The sequence below is a fragment of the Lupinus angustifolius genome, chromosome LG20 (assembly GCF_001865875.1).
Source record: "Lupinus angustifolius cultivar Tanjil chromosome LG20, LupAngTanjil_v1.0, whole genome shotgun sequence".
In the NCBI taxonomy this organism is placed as follows: Eukaryota; Viridiplantae; Streptophyta; class Magnoliopsida; order Fabales; family Fabaceae; genus Lupinus; species Lupinus angustifolius.
In genome coordinates, this window is record NC_032028.1 from 15,091,274 (window position 1) to 15,103,175 (window position 11,902).

The 11,902-nt window shown below is 31.4% G+C and overlaps 1 protein-coding gene across 3 annotated transcripts; it reads right to left on the reverse strand.

The window, feature by feature from the left end:
* On the reverse strand, positions 267-8,074 carry LOC109336674 (serine/threonine-protein kinase ATG1c-like). Of its 3 annotated transcripts, none has more exons than XM_019573409.1 (13): positions 7,657-8,066; positions 6,088-6,205; positions 5,946-6,004; positions 5,590-5,654; positions 4,888-4,981; positions 4,725-4,805; positions 4,413-4,521; positions 3,836-3,914; positions 3,380-3,753; positions 2,906-3,261; positions 2,050-2,341; positions 1,306-1,376; positions 267-701 (listed from the first exon to the last, which is right to left on the reverse strand). In XM_019573409.1, the coding sequence occupies exons 1-13, from the start codon at positions 7,897-7,899 to the stop codon at positions 450-452; spliced, it is 2,193 nt and encodes a 730-aa protein (XP_019428954.1). In that variant the 5' UTR covers positions 7,900-8,066; the 3' UTR covers positions 267-449. The 3 variants fall into 3 exon arrangements, with proteins under 3 accessions (XP_019428954.1, XP_019428953.1, XP_019428956.1); XM_019573408.1 differs by having other exon boundaries at positions 3,380-3,759; positions 7,657-8,065; XM_019573411.1 differs by lacking the exons at positions 267-701; positions 1,306-1,376 and having other exon boundaries at positions 2,226-2,652; positions 2,768-3,261; positions 3,380-3,759; positions 7,657-8,074.

An 11,902-nucleotide genomic window follows, 5' to 3' on the forward strand; every position in this document is an offset into this window, starting at 1 on the left:
TGGTTTAAAAAAATCGTTGTTTAAATTCACGAGATTTTAAAACCCCTAGAACAAACACAGGCTGTAGAAATCAATCTATCTTATAAAAACTTACGTGGAGATATATTCAACACTGACATATTTAGAGATAAGTGAATTTATGTTTTTCAGTGTTGTCATTTAAGAATAAATTTTAACTAAAATTAATTTTTTAATATATTGTCAAAAATTAATACATATATACGTCTCTATACAAGTTTTCCTGTCAATAAATAACAGAATTCAAGTAAGACAAGGGACAGAAAGCATAATAATTGAATGCATATTTGACCATAATCTAATCACAGATGTTGAATTTTACAACCTATCCTGTGTTAGTTTACTCCCATCAGCATCCCTATTCCCCTCTCAAAGAATAACTGTACAAATAAATAATTGTATCATGTAAAAAGGGAGATAAAGAATCATTACTAGAACTTTTCCTTAAGGATCCCTTGACTATCATCACATTTCAGAAATGTCATTAGTTGAGACCTTGAATAACCTTGCCTGTTATTAAGAATATCAATATAAGTCTGAATCCTGTATCGGTCGGAGTTTGTCAGTGAAAATGGAGGATTAAGAATCAACAATGGTGCTTCCACCAGAAGGAAGACTAACAGATGAACAGCTTTTGAATAAAATGTGGCAGCACTTTCCATTTCACCCATGAGCTCTTCTACCTGCCAACAACATATACTAACAACTTCAATTTGGATTATCAATTAAATGTTAACGTTCATTTAACTTTAACATCTATAAAATGTTTAAGACATCTGAGTTTTTCTATTATCATGTTGTGGTATGCTTTCTGTCTGCAATGACATAAAAAACAACTCTAAGTTTGAAAATAACTAAACTATCCCAGGAGATCAGGATGGAGTTATTTTGCAGCAAGGAAAGCATAGGCAGTCATAGATTGTGATAAGGAACCAACAAAGCGTTGATCTAATGGTGTAAGGCCCTACTGGACTCCTAGATAGACCAAAAAATTAAAAGTTCGATTCCTAGGAGCGACACTTATTGGGAGGGACAATCATGCAACCCGAAAGGGATTAGTCCTTACGCAAAGGGTGAGAGGATACCATTGGTTATACAAAACAAAAATTGTGATAAGGAACCAAACTTTTGTAAGAAGTCAATCAAGTCTCAACTATTTAGGATAAATATAGTGCAAAAAAGAAAATTTAGCAAGCCAAATAAATTAATGAATCTAAAATTGTAATTATAAGGTGGACTGTAAAAGCCCACTCAAAAAAGAAGTGAGAAAATAAAGGAAACACTTACACCCCCATGTCTCCCAAAAGCAAGGGCAGATTGGAATATTGTCTCCATTGCATCTGGCATCTCTGCATTTCCTGCAATAGGAATGAAAATATTTATTATAAATCTATTACGATATGGAGTGAAACAAAAAGAATCATCTCTCACTCTCTAAACATCAATCCTTTTTTCGGTAAGACCATGAGGTCTCCCAACTCAGGTGGGTTTGAATGAAAATCTTCCCCAAATGGAGCCAAGTTTGCCAACTAAGCCACACGCTGTGCTTGTAGATATGGACATCATATTACTTCACATCATGGACAAGCATTGCAGGCAAAAATCAATATAATTTAATGCTAATAGTAACTTTCTTTGTTGGCCATCACTCATAAATATTCTTCAAAATATTACAGGCAAAAATCCTACATTCGTTCATAGGGTCTACAAATTGAAACATTAATAATCAATAATTCCACTAGCTCAAACTAGTCACATTAAGTACATTTTAGGTTTCCTTCTATTGGGTCAGTTCGACTAAGGCAGGAACTGAAGCCCCTCCAGCTTTAAGCTAGTTTTTAGCCCATGCAATGCATGAATAGTTAAAATTTTAATAACTCTTTTACAAAGCAGAAATTTTATTATAGAAATGAAAACTAATATCTCACTAAAATTAAGTACTCAACCATTGATGCAAAACATAGCTGTTTTAAGAAAGGAAGGCAAGTAAGCTAGCCATTCAGCTTATAAATCAAAATAAGAAACTCATACCAGGCTCAATGGCCTTGGCAAGCTCTTCAGCATGCTCAATTTCCCTCAGAAATTTACTCTCAATTTGCGATAATATGTCTTTTGAATCTTGGATGTTTCCAAGAAGGCATCCTTCTGAATCAGAACTGCCATGCTTCTTGCTGGTGCTCCTCCTATATCTTGAAGTTTCTTGATTTGGACTTCCTTCCATGGCTGAAGCAGCCTGTGTATGGCATATATGCAGTGCTTGCTTCCAAATGGCAAGAATTACAAGCTGAATAGAGAATGATTCAAGCTGCTTTCCTGCCTCTATCTTTTAGTTTTTTAGGAGGCGAAGAGAAGGAGATAGATAAGCAGAAGATGAATATGACAAATTTTACAACGCAATACAAAACAACAATTGTACAAAACATAGAGCCAAAGGCAACAGCATGAGACACACATGAGGAAGAAATAAAAGTGTAAGCGGGTTCAGTTATTCCCACCGAAAGAAAACATTCACAAAGTCACAAAGGAAACTAGATAGTTCTTTAACACATGCTGAAGGCATAACGCAACAGCTTTTCTGTTGATTCATTCTATCATAATATAAAAGCCCAACAAAATATCTGGGCAACCTATTGTGTAATTAGAATGGATGTATCCATTACAATGAATATACTGCATCACTGAAAATAGTGGATCAGAATGCCCTGCTTAATTTAAAAGATCAAGTAACTACTGAACTTCTAAAAACTCTAGTTGAGACACAGTGAATAACTAGTTCATAATTATAACTTAACATGCAACTCAGCAGAAAACTTTTACAGAAAAAAAATACCAAGTGACCGATAGGACCACATGTCACAAAAGTGAGCAAACTTATGTATACATTTACCTTTTCATTAACTAATTCTGTGATGGCAGATGCACATTGTGTCAATGATTTTATCCTTGTCATGCAGTGAGCTGATGGCTGTTCATCACCTGTATCAATCGATCCATGTGAAGTCCCAGGAGCAGAGTCCTGACTTTCTGAACTTCCACTTTGGTATGTGCTACTGGCAGGTACACCAACAATCGGCATAGGAGCACTTAATCTAGTAATTGTATTAGAAGGATCTCGGGGTATACTGCCTGGCTTATATTTGGAATGACTCATCTTTGAAGCACTCACCGATGATGTTGAAACATCCATAGCTGGCCCAGACACGAGAACATAATCTTGGTCGATAAGCTCTAGTGAATCCGTGACTGCAAAGTTTAAGCAACAAATATAAGCAGCATTTTATAAAATTTAAAAAGTCATGTCCGCAATCTACCCATAAAAAGCTGAAATGGAAAAAAGAAAATTATTTTTGGATGTTAATACCTTTTGAATGAGGGCTCGCAAATCTCTGTTCTGGAGATTCTGGAGGATCAAGGAGATTTCTTGATATTTTATGGTTGTCCAATCTTCTTGTAGTGTTTTCAGGTCTATGTGTAACACTACCATATTCCGAAGTATAATTTGCGTTATTCAAAATAGGAGATGCTGGCTCTACTTTATCTAGTACTGTATTTAGATCAAATCCATAGGTAGACTTCATTGAGGACTTCTTCCTTGAAAAGGAAGGGCTCCTCTCAGCACCACTAGAATCATCATCTAGAAAGAAAGCCAAGCATTCCTCTTGATAATTTTCCTTGGTGCTTCGTAAAGGGTCAGACTCTGTTGAACAAAACTCGCCTAACAGCCTTGAAGAACTTCTGTTCCTGCAAACAAAAAAACATTTATGCATGCGAAAAGAAAAAATGTAATAACATGAATTTGAAGAGCTTTCCTTTCTACCTCGATGGTTCTTCACGTTCTGGTTGCTTATGAGAAAGGAATGGATGGTTGAAGAATTCTTCAAAAGTTAAACGTTCCACTGAAAATTAAAAAGTTATAGAGCAATGTATCATTCAATCAGAATAAGATTTTGGGACATGAAGTATACTAATAGTCGAGATAAACACCCTATGACCTTCTTATGTTATCCCTTTTTCCCTGTTTCTCTTGCACAAAATAGCTGTTAAAAATAGAGCAGGAAGGGCTATAGGTTAGATCACCATAAGTAAATTTCACCCAGCTGACACCTCAATTTAAACTAGACACTTGGGAATTATTGCAAGCACATGTTATCATCCAATCAATCATCTATAAGCAGTCCCCAATTATTCACCACTTGATTTTAGGGTCAACCCTTCCTTGATTCATGAGGTTTTCCTTAATAGTTGCCTATTTTCTTAATAATGTGTAATAATTTACCTTCGGACCCTTGTATCAAATAACTATGCACCTAATTCTTACACAACAATCCAAAAAAGCATTCTCCTGTCTCAGGTAGTCTGATCTCCATCACGGGAAGAACAAAATCACAATATACCTGGATTGCGGCGTAGCAATTTTTGACACAAATCTTTGCAGTCAATACACAGACTTCGGTTATCAGAAGGAAACTGCAACTCTGTTGATTTCATAATATTCTGCAGTAACTGCAGAGTTCATGATTATAACAGTAAGCTAACTATGAAGACCAGAGGACTCATACCCAGTTGGATGACTATGTTACTACACTTCAGATGATAGCACCAAACTATATAAGCTATTAATCAGCAAAAAACTGTATTGTTTTCCTTAAGAAAATACACAAAATAGAGTATAAAAAGGAGCACTACATACTAATAACAATTTATACCTGTATTTGATTGTTTCCGGTAAAAGGTGTTCTTCCTGTAACAAGCTGAAATAAGATAGCACCGACACTCCAGAGATCTGCCTGCATGTTTAATTCAAGATATATAGGAAGGAAACCAACCATAAACAATGGGGTTTTGATGGTATTAGAAAGTAAAAATTACCTTAGCATCATACTTCTGTAGTTGCATGATTTCTGGAGCCATGTAGAGAGGTGAACCACACAAAGTTTCTGCAAGGCCCCTAGGTTGCAGAGATCTGCTCAAGAAGTAATTGTGGTTTAACAAGTAAATTACAGATAGGAGTACTAATAGAAGCTTCTTGTGATAGAATTCCCCACAATTTGATAGTAAAAAGGAAACACATGCAAAGGAGAAAATAACATCAAAGCATACAACGTAATTGTGATGGGCATACAACGTAGTTTGGGTTTAGATTTGTTAATCTTTCACGAGAACATTTTACTTACTATTACAATTACGTTGTATGCTTTTTAATAGTCTGATTTCCACAAATTTTTGATAGTAGATCCACAATTGAAAGATTAACAAATTTGTGGAAATCTAAACCCAAACTTCTTTTTAATATGATGATAGCTAATGCACTGAACCCATTTGAATTATGTTCAGCAATTATTGTAAGTAAAATACTTAAGGCACACCCATAAAGAGTACAACAAGAACCAAGTCCTAATCGCACTAGGTGGGGAAATTGTGATGGGCGTGGATCGAATAAATGACCTTCAGATCTTCAGTCTGATGCTCTCCCAACTAAGCTATCCCCACATATTTGAAATCACGTGGGCTTTTATAGGCAATGATAATTTGGGTCTTAAAGATGCATGAAGTAGAAAAAAATTAGGCTACCTTGCAAATCCAAAGTCAGCGATCTTCAATACTGACCTCTCATCATTTCTGGTGAGTAGAAGGTTCTGTTTCAAGGACGATAGGCATTACTAACAAATACATAAAATAACAATGCAACATTTACAGACTAAACAATCTATACTCTTGATATTTATAAGCATCACCTACAGCTGCTAGTTGCAACCCTTACAGAAATATGATTGCCTACTATTATAGCTTTCTTGCCCTTCAGTTGAAACTCGAAAGCCCATTATTAATTAAAAATAGAAGGGCATGAGCTATGATTCTGAATTAAATGGCCTATAAATAAATTAATAGGAAATTTTGCCAGTAAATATTAGGTTCAAATACAAAACCTGTGGTTTCAGATCTCGGTGAATAAGGTTATTGTCCCGAAGAACTTTTAGACCAGTAGCTGTAACACAATTACACAAGAAGTTATCCTTTATTACTAGAACAATTAAAGAAAAACAAATTGTATATAAAGCAGAAACACACCAAGCTGCTGCATAAAATGCTTTGCAGTAGCCTCCGGTACCCTTCCATGGCATTGAATGTACAAAGAGAGATCTCCCCCTTTACAGTATTCTAACACAAGATGTATCTTACCAGGAACCTACATAAAATTAATGAAATTTATAATGGACATTACTGATACACATATACCAACAAACGCAAATTTAATTGACGCCATACCTATTGCAAATAATGATGAAATCCAAACCAGTCTTTTTGCAAATTATTGATAACATTAAGAATGAAATCTCTAGCCTAACCCGATACATTTTGGTTTACAATAAAATAAGCAACCCTGATATTCTTACCGCTTTTCTTCTACACCCTCATTTACACTTTACCTTTCTTTCTCTTTCTTCTTATCATATAAGATCATCACTGACTTCTGACTTTTCTTCCTATCTCTCTCTTCCTTACACCTCAAAAAGAGGTGTGGAAGTATCATTTTTCTTTTCCAAACAAGTCAAGCTTAATATTTAAACATTATCCATAGGAGTCAACCATATATCATCTGACATTAGCAAAAATGAAATCCACCAGAACCAACTTTAGGACACACAAATTACCATGAAACTACAGCAGGCTACAAATGTGATTCCATAATCAAATAGTCATAATAGCTTCTGTATGCTGCACAAAGCTCTATATTCCCATGCTAACGTGAGCATTATCATCAGCATATTTCCAAACCATGAATTCCCCTCACCAAAAGAAACTGTGATCTTCTAACTATTTCCCACTAGAAGAGAGAGAAGTGGCAACAAAACTATGCAGTCATGGTGATCAGACCCACCAGAAGACAATTTTTACTCTATATATAACAAACAAAACTCTTTAGGTAGGCTCCCCATAAATGTAAAATCCCCCTCAAATTCTAATGAATTGCACCCCTTGCTTAAAATTTAATATGCCATCTCCAATTCTACTGTGGAAATTTTCAACTTATGCAGTTGCCACATATTTTGAAGCTCTTAAAACAGCACTGTTTCACTGACACAATTTATTAGCTCAAAACTCTCTAAGACAAGGGCAGAGACCTAGTTAGTTATATACAGCTCATACTCAAAAACAATTAAATTAAAACAATTAATTACAACAAAATCATCTAACTAAATTTTTTATGCAAATTCTCAATTATAAGTCTCACTCCCAATAACACAAATACACTACAAAATAGCAACAAGATGTTGGTCAAATAGTATAAGACATGTTGGACCCCCAGAAAGACAAAAAGGTAAGGGTTCAACGGTTGTTGGAAAGGGCAGACCCACATCCCGAAATGAATTAGTTCATTACTATCAATACATCATCCACCATTGATTTATATTACTTTGTTTGACAGTCAATTGTGGTTAACATGGATGATTTACTGAAGGTGTAAACAAACTTACATTATTACATTATGTCAATGTATACATATTAAATCCTTTATAAAAATCATACACTACAAAACAAATTTGTAAATCAACATTATTTTATTACACCAACAGATAAGTTTGAACAACAATTACCCAAAATATCAAACGAAAAAAAAAATAGCAAAACTCGAACCTCAATAATATCGTGCAAACGAATAATGTTAGGATGGTTAATCTGCTTGAGGATGAAAATCTCAGACATAAGACTCTCCTGCAACTTCTTGTTAAGCCGAAGCGTAACAATCTCCTTTATCGCCACTTCGGTTCCATGCACCTTGTGCCTTCCGTGCCACACCACCGAGAAAGAACCCGCTCCGATTTGCCGCCCTATTATATAGTCTCCGACCACCCTGCTCCGCCCTGTCGCTTGAGCCATCTCCAATTCGAAACCCTAAAATTCAAAAGCGAAACAGAACAAGCTCCGAATAACCAAATATAGAAAGGGTATCCTTCGAAGATTCAAATGAAAGCTCTCTAACTTTCCCTTTTGAGTGTAAGGTTTGGGTTTTGAAATTTAATTTAGTATTTTGGTATGAGTAAGGTATCCAGGCTAAGGATTATTGTTTTCAAAAATCAAATTTTTAATATTTTGATAAATGTAATAATACAATAGCATCCACTAGAGCAACGTGGTACTTTCCGTCATTATTAGTAAAGATGATTTTTTTCTTTTATAAAGCTTTGAATGTGGTTAATGAAGTTTTTGTTTTTTTTGAAATTGAATTTGGTCCCTTGAGTGATATTATCACTATTGATTTACCCACTATCTTTTCTTTTGAAGTGGTGATTGAAATTTATGAGATTAAATTAATTTACTTTTAGTTTTTGGGTTATGTCAAATGAAAGGGGAAGAGGACAAAAGAGTTTTGAAATTGAAAACAATGATAAGAGTAAAAAAAAAGAAAAAAGTTTCGGTGTGCACGGCCACTAAGGGTGTTGTCCCGCCAATTGCGGAAGATGTTATTTCTTATGAAAAAGATTAAAGAAATAGATTGAGTCTCAAGCAAACTAACTTTCCCTGTTTCCCATACATGCATATAATAGAAATTAGAGGGAAAAAATGTGTATACAATCACACCATCATAGTATTATTTATCATTTTTGTCTAATTATTATTAACTCTTTAAAAAATGAAGTAATATAAAAGAATAATGAATAATGTATTGACTATATATAAATATTTATACTAATAAGATATACACTTTAGAAATTAATGTTAATATTAAAATATATGTTATTGTCCTTAATTGAGTATCTTTTTCTCGAGGTTTTAGGAAACCAAAAATTCAATTGATTTTATGGTGCAGAAGAACAGAACTATAAATTTTTTATGTAATTCTTTCCGCATTCATGATTCAAAAAGTTCACTTCTCAGTTTACATAATAAAAATTAGTTCAACTATTAAATGTCTCAAATCAACAACATACTTGTATAAATCTTGGAGGAAAAGAAAGTGCAATCATATTCATTTTCCTATTTTTCCTTTCATCTTCTTTAGTCATGATATTCTATTTAATCTTAGCTATTGTTAAAAGATTAGAGAAAAAATTAAGTATTCTTTGATCTAAAATTTTTGTTGTTATTTGTAAAAGAATGTGTTTATCAAAACAACAAGATGTAATACTTCCGATTTTCTATTTTGTTATGTGTGAGTTAAAAATCTTGATTTAGTTTTGTATATTTATCTTAATAAAAATGTGGTTTGTATATGAATACTTCATCTTAGAATGATTATCCAAATAAGTTTATGATTTTTAACAAGTTACTCTATTGGTTATCTCCTAGTCAAGTAAACTTTTTATCCTCTTAGAGTTTGGTTTATTTCAAATATATATTTTAAGATGAAAATTAAACTTTATTATAACTAGTGTGTACAGGCACTTCGTGCCTGCCAGTAAATATTGCATGATACTATATATTCAATTTTTATATATTTCATTTTTAGAGTTAGAATATATTTGTTGCATTCGATGTACTTTATATTATATTTTTTTTGTGTTTATGATAATGTTTAATTTAAGGTGAGATATGTGGTTAATTAATGTGTTGGTGGTGGTTGCTTAGGATTATATGGTATTTTTGTAAAAATTAAATAATATTAAGGGCAAAACAGGAAGTGAAAATTACACCACGAGAGAAGTTATTTCAAGTTTTGGGTTTATATATAGTATAGATATTGATATATTCACATATTTTTTGAATACAAGATAAATTGCATTAAATATATTTTATGAGTATTTATCTTTTGATAAATAATATAACTGATAATATTTATCCTAATAACATTATATTATTTTAATTTGAATAGTTATCTTTATCATATCATTTATCATAAAATATTTGGATTAGATTATAACACTTTTATGTTTTAATCATTTTATCCATAATTATACAACACTCATCATATTATTAATACTAGCGTGTCGATAGACACTCCATATCTGCGACCTGTATTCTTATTTTATGATATTAAGTATTAAATTTGTATTTTTATTTTAGAGAATTAGAATTTTTTTATTGATGTACTTCATGTTATAATTTTTGGATTATAATATCCAACTTAAAAGTGAGATGTATTAATTATAGTTATCTAAGATTACATGGTTTCACTTTAGAAATAAAAAATATTAAGGACAAAATAAGAAAATAAAATCATGGTGATAGTTATTTCAAGTTTTGGCTTTATATATAGTATATAAGTATAGATAGATACATTAGTTACAATTATCAAGTATATTATTATAATACAAAATAAAATCCCATAAGCCTACGTTTACTTCTATCTTTATATATATTAAACAAAAAATTGTGATAAATATAAATAAATTAAAAAAAATATGGTATATTATATAAACGGATTCAAATATTATAAGAGGCAATGTCTTTTCATTTTAGTTGGTAACCTAGTTTGTACACGCACTTTATGCCTGTCGGCGAATATTGTGTGATACTACATATTCAATTTGTATAGATTATATTTTGTGAGTGTTTATGATAATGTTTAATTTAAGATGAGATATGTGGTTAATTACTGTATTGGTAGTAGTTGCTTATGATTTTATAGTTTTTTTGTAAAAATTAAATAATGTTAAAGGTAGGAAATGAAAATTACACCATGAGTGAAGTTATTTCAAGTTTTGACTTTATATATAGTATAGATATAAATATAGATATTATAATTATTATATTATTCTAGAATTATATATAGACATGTCTTATTTATGATAGACATTTCATGTCCACCGATCTACATTTTTACTTTCTGGTGTCAAGTATTTAAGTTTGATATATTTTTATTTTGATGAATTAGCATATTTTTTGTTTTGAATGTATTATAATTTTTATTGGATATTTATTTGTCTTTATTTTAATTGTCAAATTAGTGTGAGATATTAGTTAATATGTTGGTGATGATTATATAGGATTATATGGTTTTTTGTAGAAATTAAAAAGTGTTAAGGGAAAAATAGAAAAAGGAAAATTACATCATAGTGGTAATTACACCATGTTTTCTCTTTATATATAACTAGTGTGCACAGGCACTTCGTGTCTGCCGTCAATATTGTATGCTAGTATTACGTATTCAATTTTTATATATTTCATTTTTTTTAGAATTAGAATGTATTTGTTATATTTTGTATACTTTATATTATAACTTTTTTGTATTTATGATAATGTTCACTTTAAGGTGAGAGATATGGTTAATTATTAGGTTGGTGGTGGTTATTTAGGATTATATGTTTTTTTTTTGTAAAAATTAAACAATATTAAGGGTGAAATATGAAGTAAAAATTATACCATGATAAAAGTTACACCATGTTTTGACTTTATATATAGTATAGATATAGAAATATAGATACATCAATTATGGTTACAATTATCAAGTATATTATTATAATATAAAATAAATAAAGTCCCATAAGCCTACGTTTACTTTCTATCTTATATATACTAGTATGTTTACCGGTAGTCCGTGCTAGCCACTCACATTTTTTATTTTTCTGATATAGAATGCAATACATAAACTTAATAGAGAGTGAATATTTAGAAGATAACATGTGATAGTTGATATATATACATAAAACTTATGCGAATTTCTTATTTTGTGCCTCTATTATCATCATAGATGTTTTTTTTATGCTATTGTTTGTTTTACTTGGGTTGAGAAAGAGAGAATACAAAAATAAGATAATGCGTAGAAGATTAATGCTATATTAATATAAAAAATGAAAGCAATGAAAAATAATGTTTGGAAGTTTAAAGTAGTATGTTTGAAATATAAAACTTATCTCATGGTGGTTATTATTGTTTTGTCTTTATTAATAGTATAGAAGTATATATATATATATATATACATATATATATATATATACATATA

Bases quoted from the DNA above. Each gene is read 5' to 3' on its own strand.
- LOC109336674 (XM_019573408.1), bottom strand. From the start codon at position 7,899: ATGGCTCAAGCGACAGGGCGGAGCAGGGTGGTCGGAGACTATATAATA. The intron at 4,982-5,589 runs GTAGCCTAATTT...CTTCTTGAGCAG, and splicing joins GCTGACTTTGGATTTGCAAG to ATCTCTGCAACCTAGGGGCC. The intron at 3,262-3,379 runs GTATTAACATCC...TAAACTTTGCAG, and splicing joins TGCGAGCCCTCATTCAAAAG to TCACGGATTCACTAGAGCTT.